Source organism: Ananas comosus, linkage group 15 (assembly GCF_001540865.1).
Source record: "Ananas comosus cultivar F153 linkage group 15, ASM154086v1, whole genome shotgun sequence".
NCBI classification, from domain to species: domain Eukaryota; kingdom Viridiplantae; phylum Streptophyta; class Magnoliopsida; order Poales; family Bromeliaceae; genus Ananas; species Ananas comosus.
In genome coordinates, this window is record NC_033635.1 from 1,406,350 (window position 1) to 1,423,358 (window position 17,009).

Here is a 17,009-nt window from a genome sequence, read left to right on the forward strand (position 1 = left end):
TGTGAGGCTGAAAAGATTAGATATTCAACTTATAAATTATTTTTTTCATATCATAATACTATATTTTATATAATTATTTTGTACTTTGAGCTATTAGATATATTTTTGTATCAAATTATAGATAATGTTCTATACAAATTAAACTATTGATTTTATGATGTTGAGAATTTCAAGCGGCTCGTTTAGGGCTCGAGCTCGCTCGACTCGAAATTAGGCTCGCTCGAGCTCGGCTCGAATTAATTTCAATCCAAGCTTGAGCTTAAATTTAAGCTCGAAATTAATTTCAAGCCGAATTTGAGCCGAGATAAGCTCGGCTCGTTTCCACCCCTATTCCTCAGTGAACAAAAGTGGAATAAGATAATGTATATAGACAAGTATGTTTGTATATTCTTCAATTACTTACCTCTCTAACTTCTTAAACAAGAATCTCTTTTCTCCCCTTCCCATAAGAAATTTTACTACAAAAACAGTAGCAACTGTAGATGCTACAAACTACGAAGTACTATCACCGTTATGGTCTCTGCGGCCGCAATTAATAGTATTGAGGTCGGTCCAAAACGAAGATACTAAATATTCACGGGTCCTTATATTCCTCAACCATGGTTCTACCTATTATAGTGTTTGGGTTCAACAAGTTTATTATATAGTTGAATCGTGTTAATGGTGCTACGAGAAGCTACTTACACAGAAGCGACGAGACTAAATTTTAAAATTCATATATGTTACCGTTGTACAATTTTAAAATCCCTTCGTAATTGCTAGTATATAATAATTATGAAAAAGAGCCAAAGGCTCATATTTCTTTTTTCTTTTCTTTTTTTTAAAAGGCAACAAGAGAAAAGGCAAAAAATTTGAACCTTCGGACTCTAAAATGGCACCACACATAACAACTAAATTTGCATTTGTTAAATTATAAAACAACGGATAAATTTGAATAAAATGAAAAAAAAAAATATTAGAAGCCACTGCATTCTAAAAATTTAAATTATATAAAGTAATGTCTAAATATTTTTTAAAACTAATTCTCGTGATAGGAGTATAGGACGAGTCCATAAATATCGATGGGTCCTTGTCAAGCACACGACACAACAAGAACCCCACCAGCGTGCAAAATGGCTTAAACCCACACGGGGAGCGACCACGACCAGGTCCACGCCACACCACGCATTCATTGACACATAACCAAATATAGGGTGATGGAAAAAAAAACAACAAAAAAGAAAAAAAAAAGAAAAAAAAGGAGTAATATATTTGTACGTGGGAACAGGGGAGAGCAATTCTCTCTCTTCTATTCTCTGCCTCCTCTGCTCTCCCGACCCATACCCCTTAAGTACCACATACCCCTTTTCTCTGCCACCTTTTTTCTCTTCTCTTTTCCCTTCTCCTTCTCCTTCTCCTTCTCCTTCTTCTTTATGTATGTTCTTCTCCCGAGTATAAATTTGTTTGAGTGCTAAGTACTAGTATTAGTTGTTGTTTTGGGGGGTGGGGGTTGTAAAATGGAAGGTGGAGGAGGGAGGAGGAGGGTAAGTAGTAGAGAGACGAGCCCGGACAGAGCAAGAGTGAGCTACACCCACCACCACCACCAACAACAGCAGCAGCAGCAGCAGCACCATCATCAAAGGTCGACAACAACAACAACAACAACAGCAACAACAAGGCCTCTGAAGAAGGTTCAGATTGTGTACTATCTTAGTAGAAATGGGCAACTGGAGCACCCTCATTTCATGGAGATTTCTCACCCCCACAGCCAACAACTTCGCCTCAAAGGTTTTGTTAATCATTAATTTGCTTGGTTTTTCTTTTCTTTTTTTTTTGGGTTAAGTTGAATTAATGCTGCTCTTAATGGTTTGGTTAAGTAGATGTGTTAGATAAGCTCACAGCTCTCAGAGGAAAGGGCATGCCCTCTCTCTTTTCCTGGTCTTGCAAGAGGTATATTTCCAATCTACTAGCTTTTTTAAAATATACATACATATATATATATATATATATATATGTACAACATTTTTTTTTATACGAAAAACTTATATATGTACATATGGGATGTATCATGTATATATATATGTGAACGGAACGAAGGAGCTATAAGAACGGGTACGTGTGGAACGACTTGTGCGAGAGCGACGTGATCTACCCATCGGACGGCGCAGAATACGTCCTCAAGGGCTCCGAGATCATCACCGGCTGTTCCGGTCACCCCCTTAGCCTCCCGGTTCAAATATTACATGTTGTTATTATATTTTTCTTTTGGGGGGTTAATTATTATGGTATGGTATTTATTAAATCTTTGTGATTGAAAAAACAGAGCGGTTCCAGCACCCGCCCGTGCATAACCGGGGGATGATAAAACCACTCTCCGGCGCGCACAAGCATTACCAGGCCGAGGACGACGATCTCGAGGACGAGGTCGGCGAGATCGACGACGGAGAGGGATTAGAAGACGAGTACGAAGACTCCCGCGGCGCCCGCGCCGCGAGTCACGGCGCCTCGGCCCGGGCCAAGCCCTACGCGCGCGGGGTATCCACGGAGGGGATCGGCCGAGTCGACGACCCGCCCAGGACTCGGCGACCCCACCACCACCGTCCGATGGAGGTCTCCTTCGAGGACGCGTCGCCGCCCTCGTCGTCCTCGTCGGAGAAGCTCCCCGGCGCCGCCGCGGCGGACTCGGCGGGCGAGACCGGAGCGGGTCGCAACTCGGTGCTGCTCCAGCTCATCGCGTGCGGCGCGGCGGCGGCGGCGGCGAAGGGGAGGAGCGGCGCCCCTGCGGGGGGAAATGGGGCGAGGAAGAGCGGGGGGTTGCAGAGGTGGATGGTGAGTCGACTCGCGGGTCGGGGGGCGGGGGACGAGGACGAGTTGCGGGTGGGAGCGGCGCGGTCGGGTCACCGTCCCGCGGTGGAGGAGAAGGAGTATTTCAGCGGGAGCATCGTCGAGGGCGCCGCGAAGGGCCCACCGGAGCCCGCGCTAAAGAAGTCCAATTCGTACAATGAAGAGAGGTATCACAATTCCCATATTCCACTTTTAACAATTTTTTTTTTGTTGACTTTGGGTCAAACAAGGTTTTTTTTTTTTTTTTTTCATTAGACTACAGGGACCTGGAAATTCGGTACTTGCTTTTTATTTACTAGACCCGAATACTGAATGCTAACCAGGAAGATTAACGGGAACGACAACGTCGATTTAACCATACAAGATACTACGCAACTTAGACATATTAGTTATAGTAGTTAGTTAGAGGATGTCAAAGTCAATTTTTACTAATGTTGATGTATTATCACATGTTGTTTGATTCAGCAAAATAGCCTAAAATGTACGTCATCTGTAGCGAAAACACACTTGTTTTCTAGAAGGAATCCTGCAAAACAAAAAAGAAAAAAAAAAAAAAAAAAGAGGAGCAGCAAAAAATGGTGCTACCCAGCATGTTATGTTAAAAAAAGTACCAGATGATCTAAATTAGTAACTATTTTCAATTTATGAAGACCCAAGTAAATGAGATTTATTTTGCTCTACAAGAAGAGGTTTTGACTTATCCCGTGTGTTTGAAATTGACATGGTTGGTGGTGGTGATGTGACGGGGACAGGAGCTCGAGGCTAGGGATTGGCGAAGAGGGGGTGCAGAACGGAGAGGAGAGAGAAGAAGGAGAAGGCGCAGAAGGGGCAGTGAAAAGGAAGTGCATCCCTGGCATAAAGATGCCCTCTTCCTCTGCCAAGCAGCAGCAGCAGCAGCAGCAGCAGAAGCAACAGCAGCAGCAGCAGCAGCAGCTGCAGTTTCAGCCTAAGAAAGGATCCCAATGAATAAATGCTATCCTATTTAATCCTCTCTCTCTTTCTTCTCTCTCTCTGTTCTCTTTTCAATGTGTTGGAATGGTGGTTGTGGTAGCTTCTCTCTCTGCTGGTGTACTAGCTTTATTTGACTCTGGGGACTACTGACGCAAGTGTGTGTAGAGGGGGGGTGAGGGGCGGGGCAGTTGGGATTGGGGGCCTGCATGGAATTAAAAGCTAGCCCTGTTTGTGGAATCCAAACGAGATTCTGTTTTTCCGAACTATATCTCCTGCTTATGCTGTGATTGGTCAGGGCCAATGTTCAGGGTCTTATCTTATGCTTTCACTTCTCACTTCATTCACTCTTAGAACTGCTTTTAGCTTTTCCACAATTTATGGTTTCTGATGACAAAGGTTTCAGGTGAATCCACTCTCTTCTATCTGCTCCCCTTGTTGGACCTTCTTTGGAGTTGGGCCCTCAAGAAAAACTCCTTATCTTGTATGATCTGCATCTCTACATGCCTACATGCTGAGGGGGCAGAGATTCTGATCAGGCAGGAACTGCATTGACAATTAGATTTATTAATTTTGGAAAAGCCTACAAATTGAACACTAAGTTTAATGCATATGCTCAATCAATAACAACTCCACCAAAATGACACGCATAATATAGCAGGCTTGGAATACAATTATATGGAAATATACTTACTTTTATTTTAAAATTGTTAATAAAAATATATTATAAGCATCTTATTACGATATAAACAACAACGCGATCACTTGGAAATTAAATTCCAAAGAAGCCTGAGATATTGATTTCGATGCACTGATATTTTATGGTGTGGTTCGAGTTTCCGAAGTTATTAAATCTACTTGTATGTCACTCAAGACTTTCATGCTCGGCACCCATTGGGCATAGACACCCACTGGGCGTAACGATGCAGTAAAAAGAGGATCGGATCATTAAACAAATGATATAAGGTTAATTTTATGCTGGTTCACTCAGTATACAACTTAAATAGGCACGAAATCATAAATAAGTACATACCCAAGTTATCTTAGCAGAATGATTCTGAGTCTTTACTTACCACAGAGATTACGGTACTTTCATATATATNACCATTATAAGATGTTACCCAAAAACTAAAATTTTCGATTAAAACTTTACATTTTTGTTGTCGTTACTGAAAAACAAAAAAATAATAATAGCATTTTTGTAGAAATTCTAGATAGCTAGCTAGCTCGGACGGAACAAATGATATAACTAATACTTTAAAATCGTAAACAGTTTTCCTGCTGAACTTCAATGGCAGTTCTGAGCTGGTAGGTTAGCTTGGTACAACTATTTGCCTTTAATGATCTTTCAGGCTGGCCCTGTTCTCTGCAGCAACTTTATGTCTCCATACTTTATTTTCTCTTTCCTCAGTAGGGCTGGCAAATGAGCAAGTCGGCTCCTGTTCGACTCGCGTTCGACTTGATATTTGGCTCGCTCGAGCTCGACTCAAAATTAAATAAGCCGAACTTAAACAAAAAAAGAGACTCAAAATTCATTTTAAGCCGAGCTTAAGTATTACTGGGCTCGTTCGAATTAGGCTCGAAAAGTTCGAAAAGCTCGAATATATATATATATATATATATATATATATATTACGGCTACTATACTATCTATAGTACGGGAGCTCCCGTACTATAGATAGTATAGTAGCCTAGCTCTCTCTCTCTCTCTCTATATATATATATATATATAGAGTCCGGCTACTATACTATCTATAGTACGGGAGCTCCCGTACTATAGATAGTATAGTAGCCTAGCTCTCTCTCTCTCTCTCTATATATATATATATATATAGAGTCCGGCTACTATACTATCTATAGTACGGGAGCTCCCGTACTATAGATAGTATAGTAGCCTAGCTCTCTCTCTCTCTCTCTATATATATATATATATATAGAGTCCGGCTACTATACTATCTATAGTACGGGAGCTCCCGTACTATAGATAGTATAGTAGCCTAGCTCTCTCTCTCTCTCTCTATATATATATATATATATAGAGTCCGGCTACTATACTATCTATAGTACGGGAGCTCCCGTACTATAGATAGTATAGTAGCCTAGCTCTCTCTCTCTCTCTCTATATATATATATATATATAGAGTCCGGCTACTATACTATCTATAGTACGGGAGCTCCCGTACTATAGATAGTATAGTAGCCTAGCTCTCTCTCTCTCTCTCTATATATATATATATATATAGAGTCCGGCTACTATACTATCTATAGTACGGGAGCTCCCGTACTATAGATAGTATAGTAGCCTAGCTCTCTCTCTCTCTCTCTATATATATATATATATATAGAGTCCGGCTACTATACTATCTATAGTACGGGAGCTCCCGTACTATAGATAGTATAGTAGCCTAGCTCTCTCTCTCTCTCTCTATATATATATATATATATAGAGTCCGGCTACTATACTATCTATAGTACGGGAGCTCCCGTACTATAGATAGTATAGTAGCCTAGCTCTCTCTCTCTCTCTCTATATATATATATATATATAGAGTCCGGCTACTATACTATCTATAGTACGGGAGCTCCCGTACTATAGATAGTATAGTAGCCTAGCTCTCTCTCTCTCTCTCTATATATATATATATATATAGAGTCCGGCTACTATACTATCTATAGTACGGGAGCTCCCGTACTATAGATAGTATAGTAGCCTAGCTCTCTCTCTCTCTCTCTATATATATATATATATATAGAGTCCGGCTACTATACTATCTATAGTACGGGAGCTCCCGTACTATAGATAGTATAGTAGCCTAGCTCTCTCTCTCTCTCTCTATATATATATATATATATAGAGTCCGGCTACTATACTATCTATAGTACGGGAGCTCCCGTACTATAGATAGTATAGTAGCCTAGCTCTCTCTCTCTCTCTCTCCTCAAGCGGCCAAACCTGAAGCCCCCAAGTTATCAAGTAACAGCACGCGCCCGCTGTTGCCTACCTTGCCATTAATTGTGTGCTTGAGAAAATATACAGAATATTTTTAAAGTAAAAATTTTTTATTCATATAAAATTTTAATTTTTATTATATATGATTGGAGAGTTTAATCTAATATTTATCTATATAATTTATTTATTTTTGACTGCATATATGAAAATGAATAATATGGAGATGGAAGGCGGAAGAAAAGACATGTAAGGCTAAAGAGATTAGATATTTAACTCATAAATTATTATTTTCATATTATAATACTATATTTTATATAATTATTTTGTACTTTGAGTTATTAGATATATTTTTGTATCAAATTATAGATAATGTTCTGTACAAATTAAATTATTGATCGTATGATGTTGAGAATTTCAAGCTGCTCGTTTAGGGCTCGAGCTCGCTCGACTCGAAATTAGGCTCGCTCGAGCTCGGCTCGAATTAATTTCATCCAAGCTTGAGCTTAAATTTAAGCTCGAAATTAATTTCAAACCGAATTTGAGCCGACATAAGCTCGGCTTGTTTCCACCCCTATTCCTCAGTGAACAAAAGTGGAATAAGATAATGTATATAGACAAGTATGTTTGTATATTCTTCAATTACTTACCTCTCTAACTTCTTAAACAAGAATCTCTTTTCTCCCCTTCCCATAAGAAATTTTACTACAAAAACAGTAGCAACTGTGGATGCTACAAACTACGAAGTACTATCACCGTTATGGTCTCTGCGGCCGCAATTAATAGTATTGAGCTCGGTCCAAAACGAAGATACTAAATATTCACGGGTCCTTATATTCCTCAACCATGGTTCTACTCGTTTGGGTTCAACAAGTTTATTATATTGCCGAATCGTGTTAATGGTGCTACCAGAAGCTTCTTGTACAGAAGCAACGGGGCTAAATTTTAAAATTCATGTATATTACCGTTGGACAATTCTAAAATTCCTTTGTAACTGCTAGTATATAATAATTATGAAAAAGAGCCAAAGGTTCAGATTTCTTTCTTTTTTTTTTTTAAGGCAACAAGAGAAAAGGCAAAAAATTTGAACCTTCGGACTCTAAAATGGCACCACACATAACAACTAAATTTGCATTTGTTAAATTATAAAACAACGGATAAATTTGAATAAAATGAAAAAAAAAATAATTAGAAGCCACTGCATTCTAAAAATTTAAATTATATAAAATAATGTCTAAATATTTTTTAAAACTAATTCTCGTGATAGGAGTATAGGACGAGTCCATAAATATGGATGGGTCCTTGTCAAGCACACGACACAACAAGAACCCCACCAGCGTGCAAAATGGCGTAAACCCACACGGGGAGCGACCACAACCAGGTCCACGCCACACCACGCATTCATTGACACATAACCAAATATAGGGTGATGGAAAAAAAAAAAACAAAAAAGAAAAAAAAAGAAAAAAAGGAGTAATATATTTGTACGTGGGAACAGGGGAGAGCAATTCTCTCTCTTCTATTCTCTGCCTCCTCTGCTCTCCCGACCCATACCCCTTAAGTACCACATACCCCTTTTCTCTGCCACCTTTTTTCTCTTCTCTTTTCCCTTCTCCTTCTCCTTCTCCTCCTCCTTCTTCTTTATGTATGTTCTTCTCCCGAGTATAAATTTGTTTGAGTGCTAAGTACTAGTATTAGTTGTTGTTTTGGGGGGTGGGGGTTGTAAAATGGAAGGTGGAGGAGGGAGGAGGAGGGTAAGTAGTAGAGAGACGAGCCCGGACAGAGCAAGAGTGAGCTACACCCACCACCACCACCAACAACAGCAGCAGCAGCAGCAGCAGCAGCAGCATCATCAAAGGTCGACAACAACAACAACAACAACAGCAACAGCAACAACAAGGCCTCGGAAGAAGGTTCAGATTGTGTACTATCTTAGTAGAAATGGGCAACTGGAGCACCCTCATTTCATGGAGATTTCTCACCCCCACAGCCAACAACTTCGCCTCAAAGGTTTTGTTAATCATTAATTTGCTTGGTTTTTCTTCTTTTTTTTTGGGGTTAAGTTGAATTAATGCTGCTCTTAATGGTTTGGTTAAGTAGATGTGTTAGATAAGCTCACAGCTCTCAGAGGAAAGGGCATGCCCTCTCTCTTTTCCTGGTCTTGCAAGAGGTGTATTTCTAATCTACTAGCTTTTTTAAAATATACATACATATATATATATGTACAACATTTTTTTTTATATGAAAAACTTATACATGTACATATGGGATGTATCATGTATATATATGTGAACGGAACGAAGGAGCTATAAGAACGGGTACGTGTGGAACGACTTGTGCGAGAGCGACGTGATCTACCCATCGGACGGCGCAGAATACGTCCTCAAGGGCTCCGAGATCATCACCGGCTGTTCCGGTCACCCCCTTAGCCTCCCGGTTCAAATATTACATATGTTGTTATTATATTTTTCTGTTTTTTTTTTCTTTTCTTTTCTTTTCTTTTGGGGGGTTAATTATTATGGTATGGTATTTATTAAATCTTTGTGATTGAAAAAACAGAGCGGTTCCAGCACCCGCCCGTGCATAACCGGGGGATGATAAAACCACTCTCCGGCGCGCACAAGCATTACCAGGCCGAGGACGACGATCTCGAGGACGAGGTCGGCGAGATCGACGACGGAGAGGGATTAGAAGACGAGTACGAAGACTCCCGCGGCGCCCGCGCCGCGAGTCACGGCGCCTCGGCCCGGGCCAAGCCCTACGCGCGCGGGGTATCCACGGAGGGGATCGGCCGAGTCGACGACCCGCCCAGGACTCGGCCCCCCCACCACCACCGTCCGATGGAGGTCTCCTTCGAGGACGCGTCGCCGCCCTCGTCGTCCTCGTCGGAGAAGCTCCCCGGCGCCGCCGCGGCGGACTCGGCGGGCGAGACCGGAGCGGGTCGCAACTCGGTGCTGCTCCAGCTCATCGCGTGCGGCGCGGCGGCGGCGGCGGCGGCGAAGGGGAGGAGCGGCGCCCCTGCGGGGGGAAATGGGGCGAGGAAGAGCGGGGGGTTGCAGAGGTGGATGGTGAGTCGACTCGCGGGTCGGGGGGCGGGGGACGAGGACGAGTTGCGGGTGGGAGCGGCGCGGTCGGGTCACCGTCCCGCGGTGGAGGAGAAGGAGTATTTCAGCGGGAGCATCGTCGAGGGCGCCGCGAAGGGCCCGCCGGAGCCCGCGCTAAAGAAGTCAAATTCGTACAATGAAGAGAGGTATCACAATTCCCATATTCCACTTTTAACTTTTTTTTTTTTTGTTGACTTTGGGTCAAACAAGGTTTTTTTTTTTTTTTTTTCTCATTAGACTACAGGGACCTGGAAATTCGGTACTTGCTTTTTATTTACTAGACCCGAATACTGAATACTAACCAGGAAGATTAACGGGAACGACAACGTCGATTTAACCATACAAGATACTACGCAACTTAGACATATTAGTTATAGTAGTTAGTTAGAGGATGTCAAAGTCAATTTTTACTAATGTTGATGTATTATCACATGTTGTTTGATTCAGCAAAATAGCCTAAAATGTACGTCATCTGTAGTGAAAACCCACTTGTTTTCTAGAAGGAATCCTGCAAAACAAAAAAAAAAAAAAAAAAAAAAAAGAGGAGCAGCAAAAAATGGTGCTACCCAGCATGTTATGTTAAAAAAAGTACCAGATGATCTAAATCAGTAACTATTTTCAATTTATGAAGACCCAAGTAAATGAGATTTATTTTGCTCTCCAAGAAGAGGTTNTATTCCACTTTTAACAATTTTTTTTTTGTTGACTTTGGGTCAAACAAGGTTTTTTTTTTTTTTTTTTCTCATTAGACTACAGGGACCTGGAAATTCGGTACTTGCTTTTTATTTACTAGACCCGAATACTGAATGCTAACCAGGAAGATTAACGGGAACGACAACGTCGATTTAACCATACAAGATACTACGCAACTTAGACATATTAGTTATAGTAGTTAGTTAGAGGATGTCAAAGTCAATTTTTACTAATGTTGATGTATTATCACATGTTGTTTGATTCAGCAAAATAGCCTAAAATGTACGTCATCTGTAGCGAAAACACACTTGTTTTCTAGAAGGAATCCTGCAAAACAAAAAGAGGAGCAGCAAAAAATGGTGCTACCCAGCATGTTATGTTAAAAAAAGTACCAGATGATCTAAATTAGTAACTATTTTCAATTTATGAAGACCCAAGTAAATGAGATTTATTTTGCTCTACAAGAAGAGGTTTTGACTTATCCCGTGTGTTTGAAATTGACATGGTTGGTGGTGGTGATGTGACGGGGACAGGAGCTCGAGGCTAGGGATTGGCGAAGAGGGGGTGCAGAACGGAGAGGAGAGAGAAGAAGGAGAAGGCGCAGAAGGGGCAGTGAAAAGGAAGTGCATCCCTGGCATAAAGATGCCCTCTTCCTCTGCCAAGCAGCAGCAGCAGCAGCAGCAGCAGAAGCAACAGCAGCAGCAGCAGCAGCAGCTGCAGTTTCAGCCTAAGAAAGGATCCCAATGAATAAATGCTATCCTATTTAATCCTCTCTCTCTTTCTTCTCTCTCTCTGTTCTCTTTTCAATGTGTTGGAATGGTGGTTGTGGTAGCTTCTCTCTCTGCTGGTGTACTAGCTTTATTTGACTCTGGGGACTACTGACGCAAGTGTGTGTAGAGTGGGGGGGGGTGAGGGGCGGGGGAGTTGGGATTGGGGGCCTGCATGGAATTAAAAGCTAGCCCTGTTTGTGGAATCCAAACGAGATTCTGTTTTTCCGAACTATATCTCCTGCTTATGCTGTGATTGGTCAGGGCCAATGTTCAGGGTCTTATCTTATGCTTTCACTTCTCACTTCATTCACTCTTAGAACTGCTTTTAGCTTTTCCACAATTTATGGTTTCTGATGACAAAGGTTTCAGGTGAATCCACTCTCTTCTATCTGCTCCCCTTGTTGGACCTTCTTTGGAGTTGGGCCCTCAAGAAAAACTCCTTATCTTGTATGATCTGCATCTCTACATGCCTACATGCTGAGGGGGCAGAGATTCTGATCAGGCAGGAACTGCATTGACAATTAGATTTATTAATTTTGGAAAAGCCTACAAATTGAACACTAAGTTTAATGCATATGCTCAATCAATAACAACTCCACCAAAATGACACGCATAATATAGCAGGCTTGGAATACAATTATATGGAAATATACTTACTTTTATTTTAAAATTGTTAATAAAAATATATTATAAGCATCTTATTACGATATAAACAACAACGCGATCACTTGGAAATTAAATTCCAAAGAAGCCTGAGATATTGATTTCGATGCACTGATATTTTATGGTGTGGTTCGAGTTTCCGAAGTTATTAAATCTACTTGTATGTCACTCAAGACTTTCATGCTCGGCACCCATTGGGCATAGACACCCACTGGGCGTAACGATGCAGTAAAAAGAGGATCGGATCATTAAACAAATGATATAAGGTTAATTTTATGCTGGTTCACTCAGTATACAACTTAAATAGGCACGAAATCATAAATAAGTACATACCCAAGTTATCTTAGCAGAATGATTCTGAGTCTTTACTTACCACAGAGATTACGGTACTTTCATATATATANAGAGGTCGGGGGCCTCCGCGGCGAGGCGGAGGCGGAGATCGGCGAGCCTGTTCGCCGCGGGAGGGGGAGGAGGGGAGGGGGAAAGGGTTTGGGAGGAGGGGTCGCGCTCTAGGGTTTGGAGGGGAGGGGAGGGTGCGGAGGAGAAGGATCGGAGGAGAGAGGGGAAGCGGGGGAGGGATTGGAGAAGCTCGCGGCGACGTTGCATCGCGCCTCGGTCTGCGTGTGCGTGTGCGTGTGTGTGTCTCTCTCTCTCTCTCTCTCGCTCCCTCTCCTTCGAGGACTCGACCGCTCGATATTAAAGAGCGTGGGCGACGGTGGTTTTGTTTGACTCAGGCTTCGACCGAAGAGAATGGTTTCCATCTCACGATGGTAGTAGGATCAGGTGAAGCCATAAGGAAGCACACTTGCTGCACCACGTCAGTCCGTGCACCACACACTTGGAGCCACTCAGTTTGAAGAGCGTAATGCTTATTCATATTCATATATATATATATATATATATTGAATTATTATTCAGATTGAATTGGAATTGAAGCACTGGTCCAATAAAAGGTTGAAGAGAGAGAGGTGCACCAGATGACATGGTGCATAGGTCGCAGCGGAATTTCTCTTTGAATGTGGGTTGAACGTGGAAGGTCCACAATCAAACGGCTGACTACCTGTTCCGCTTATCCTTACCCTGCCACGTGCCCTCGTGGGAATCTTAAAGCACCCGCAACCTCAACCGGATCGAGTCGCTTATTATACGTCCAAACCCGTTACGTGTCCCGTGTTCCAAAAACGCATTTTTACCTTCATCGCTTTCCCGTTCTCTTATCGACGATCGCCATGGGAGGTGGAGGTAAGAAGAAGAACAAGAGGACGAAGTCGAAGAGCAAGAAGCTCTCCGGCGAACACGCCCTAGCCTCAAGGTACGTCAACGAATGGATCCTCCACGCATCCTACGCTTCTCCTCCTCCTCCTCCCTCCGCCGCCGCCGCCGCCGCCGCCGCCGATGAGTTCTTGCCCCCCGAGGCCCCTAGGGTTCCCGATCGTGTCGTGTTCGAGCTCCACTCCCACTCCAAGCACAGCGACGGGTTCCTCTCCCCCTCCGCCCTCGTCGAGAGGGCCCATCGCCATGGGGTAATCATAAACCCTCCCTCAGAACCCCTCCTTTGCTGTTTGATTTGGTTTTGATGGTTTTGATGTGTTGGGTGCTCGATTAAATGCTTCAACCGGTGTATTGATTGAGGTTGGTTGCGTACGGTTGCGAAAAATGCGAACTTTTTGATGTTTTAGTGTTGTTCTGGGGAAAAGGTGTGTATGTTAGAAGAGATGGTGGAGTCGTCCATTGTGGTTTAGTGATTACTGAGCTCAGTTATGTAGAATTCTCCTTTTGCTGTGTTTAGGAGATTTGTATGTAGGTGATTATTTTGTGATGTTTTAGATAGCTTTCGCCTCAAACTTTTTGTTATAACTTCCTAGTGTTATCTACAAGAGTCTCTCCCTTGTTCTCGGTCAAGTATTTCGAAACCAAAATTTCGATGTCTCTTGGTATGCATGTTCAACTGTACGTTCCATGCTCATTTATGGATAAAAGTATGATTAGGAACTTATGTGAACTTTGTAGAGAACTTATTAAAAAAAAAAAAAACTGTGAAATGGTCCATAAATTTTTTGATTGTGTTTATTGATTCTGTCAAAATGGATAACAATCTCCAAATGGGAGAACTAGGGATGGCATACTTTCTTTGATACTTGGAGTTGGGACATAAATATGTTGTTCTTAATATTATTGCAAATTTTCTTATTAAGTATTAGGACATATGTTGATCGCGTATATGTTCAACTCACAAAATTGGACCTCAACTTATTTAGAACAAAAATCGCCTATTTGTTTAACTCGCGAAATTGGACCTCAATTTTTTTAGAGAAAAAAAAAAAAAAAACACATTCTATACTACTTATGCCATCAAATTTAAGTTCGGGATCTCGATGCATTTTCAATGATTGTCATACATGACTGGAGTTTGCATTTCATTTGTTTTTTTTTTTTTTTAAATGTATAAAGGCAGAACAAAAGAAAGACTCGTAATAAAATAGTCTCTTGTTCAGCGCAGGTGAAAGTTCTCGCTCTAACCGACCATGACACAATGGATGGAATCCCGGAGGCAATGCAAGCAGCTCTCAAATTTGGCATGAGAATAATTCCTGGGGTTGAAATAAGTACATTATATTCCTCAAGGTAATTAAAAAAAAAATCTCCTTATTGCACTAAAGTGAATTTTACTATCCTCGATTGGTATGTATACCCTCTGGCTCCCAAAAGTGAGGAATGATATGCTATTTATGGGACCCTGATCATGAAAATAAGGCTTAAAAGGGGAATGAAACCTATTCTTTATTTCGCTTCACCTGTTATGTTAGAAAATCCCATCACTAGAAACTATTTATAGGGGTTATCGTGTTTTTCCTCATTGGCGTAACTATGGCATTTCTTTTTTTTTTAATTTGAAATTTCCTACCTGAAGAACATTTATATTACGAAGATAATGCCTCTATTCCAGCTTTGGAGAATTATAGGTTATGCATTTTATTCTTTCTGTCTTCGAGAGATTTTCTCATTGTCTCACTTAGCTTGGTATTCTGAAAGGGAGATACCTGGAAATGGTGAGCCTGTTCATATCCTTGCATACTATGGTACATGTGGACCTGCACCGTATGAGGAACTGGACATCTTGCTATCGAATATCAGAGATGGGCGTTATCTCCGTGCGAAGAATATGCTGCTGAAGCTAAACAGATTGAGAATGCCGGTTAAGTGGGAGACTGTCGTCAAGATAGCAGGTGAAGGAGTAGCTCCAGGACGGTTGCATTTGGCACGGGCCATGGTCGAAGCCGGCCATGTAGAAAATCTGAAGCAAGCCTTTAGCAAGTATTTGTATGATGGCGGTCCTGCTTATGCCATGTAAGACTGCTCGACTTGAATAATTACTGGGACCTAGGTGCAATTTTGCCGTAGCTTCTAAAAATCAAAAGCTTCCAGAAACTATGAAGTAGGCTAATAAAAGGCCTGCTTTGCTATGCCAGGAAGTTAAAATGAGTTTTTGATTTGAATTCTGCTTGCACGGCAGTAGAAACTCCTGATGAGATTTTAATGAAAAAGTTGTTACTCTTCTTTGGATAACTCTACTCAAATAACAGCTCTTTAGAAGCTCGAAAGCTGGCTCTGAAAAAAGTTCAATGCTGCAATTACTGATATTATATTTTCCTCAGGGGCAGTGAGCCATCGGCGGAGACTGTTGTGCAGTTGATCAGTCGTACTGGGGGTATATCAGCTTTGGCGCACCCTTGGACATTAAAGAACCCTGTTGCTGTTATTAGGGCCTTGAAATCTACTGGCCTTAATGCGATGGAGGTTTACAGAAGTGATGGAAAAGTTGCTGGTATGATTTGTTCACTCAATATGCTTAAGATATTAGGTTCTTGTGTCTTGGTGCTAATTTGACCTGTCCAATGCTTGGCAAGAAAAATATTCTGGAGTTTTTAATGCAGCAATAAGCTGAAATGAGCTTTTAGTTTGTAATAACAGAAACTGCAATTTGAAGCTTCGGTTTTAGTACAGTAAAAGCTGCTTGGAGCTGCTCTGCTTGAATGGTATTTTTATAGAAGCTCTAGCCAGGCAAAGCTGGGCCTAAAGATAACATAGTGCTTAATACGTGGCAGAAATTTTATTTTTTTTATTATTTTTTTATTTTGAAGAATTCTAGGCTCCCTGTGGATCACCTGATTTGAAACCTGTATTCTTCCACAGGATTTAGTGAGTTAGCTGACACACACGGACTTCTAAAGCTCGGAGGTTCGGATTTTCATGGGAGAGGTGGGCAGGATGAATCTGAGCTGGGTAGCGTCGGTCTTCCGACTGCATCAATATATGAGTTCTTGAAACTAGCCCGCCCAGTTTGGTCCAATGCCATGAGAGATATACTATATAATTTCGCAGAGGACCCATCTGAAGCGAATCTAGAGAAGATGTTGAAGTTTGGAGTGCGAAATAAACTTAACGGATACTCTTCATCGAGTTGTGTTGGCGGAGATGCTGTTGACCTATGTCCCTCTTCATGGTTAGCGACTCACGAGGACATTGAACTCGAAAATATCAGACTAAAACTTGCCAGTAATAATCTTGTAATCAGATAGTTTCTGATGCATCTCCTTTTTCCGTAATTTTCGCTTGTCTTAAACGCTTTTTTTCCTTTTGATAGCTCGATGCCATCTTTTAACAACCACCATCAGAGCTATTAAGGATAAAACTATTGCTGACTCAAAATGGAAAACAAAATATGTGGTAGAGGACTACTAGGCATTACTTGTTCTATCATTATGAAGGTGCACTCAAAGTGCTTATGTTACCGTTTAGTTTGAATTTTCATAGCTCTTTGTTATCCAAACAAGCAAGCAGGTACTGTTCTCTCTTTGTTTTGTTTTTGGTTTTCTTTTTTTTTTTTTTTTCGCCATGTCGTTAAAATGCTGATATCTGTCTATGTTATGTCACAGAAACTAGAAAAATTACCAGTATTGCTATTGTTTGTTCTATTCATTTGCTGGGTCACAGTAGATCATACATGACATGCTAATCCTGCCCACATAATTGTTACAAAGTAGATATTGAAAGGGC

General features: G+C 41.4%; 3 protein-coding genes across 3 annotated transcripts; all 3 read left to right on the forward strand.

The window, feature by feature from the left end:
- On the forward strand, positions 1,244-4,118 carry LOC109721142 (protein UPSTREAM OF FLC-like). Its single transcript, XM_020248572.1, has 5 exons — positions 1,244-1,767; positions 1,860-1,929; positions 2,077-2,189; positions 2,303-2,990; positions 3,576-4,118. Exons 1-5 carry the CDS (start codon positions 1,497-1,499, stop codon positions 3,787-3,789), a joined length of 1,356 nt encoding a protein of 451 aa, XP_020104161.1. The 5' UTR covers positions 1,244-1,496; the 3' UTR covers positions 3,790-4,118.
- On the forward strand, positions 7,968-11,595 carry LOC109721117 (protein UPSTREAM OF FLC-like). Its single transcript, XM_020248539.1, has 5 exons — positions 7,968-8,728; positions 8,819-8,888; positions 9,022-9,134; positions 9,278-9,968; positions 11,049-11,595. The coding sequence occupies exons 1-5, from the start codon at positions 8,446-8,448 to the stop codon at positions 11,260-11,262; spliced, it is 1,371 nt and encodes a 456-aa protein (XP_020104128.1). The 5' UTR covers positions 7,968-8,445; the 3' UTR covers positions 11,263-11,595.
- Positions 13,118-16,808, forward strand: LOC109720945 (5'-3' exoribonuclease-like). Its single transcript, XM_020248314.1, has 5 exons — positions 13,118-13,474; positions 14,452-14,576; positions 14,985-15,299; positions 15,608-15,777; positions 16,146-16,808. Exons 1-5 carry the CDS (start codon positions 13,181-13,183, stop codon positions 16,529-16,531), a joined length of 1,290 nt encoding a protein of 429 aa, XP_020103903.1. The 5' UTR covers positions 13,118-13,180; the 3' UTR covers positions 16,532-16,808.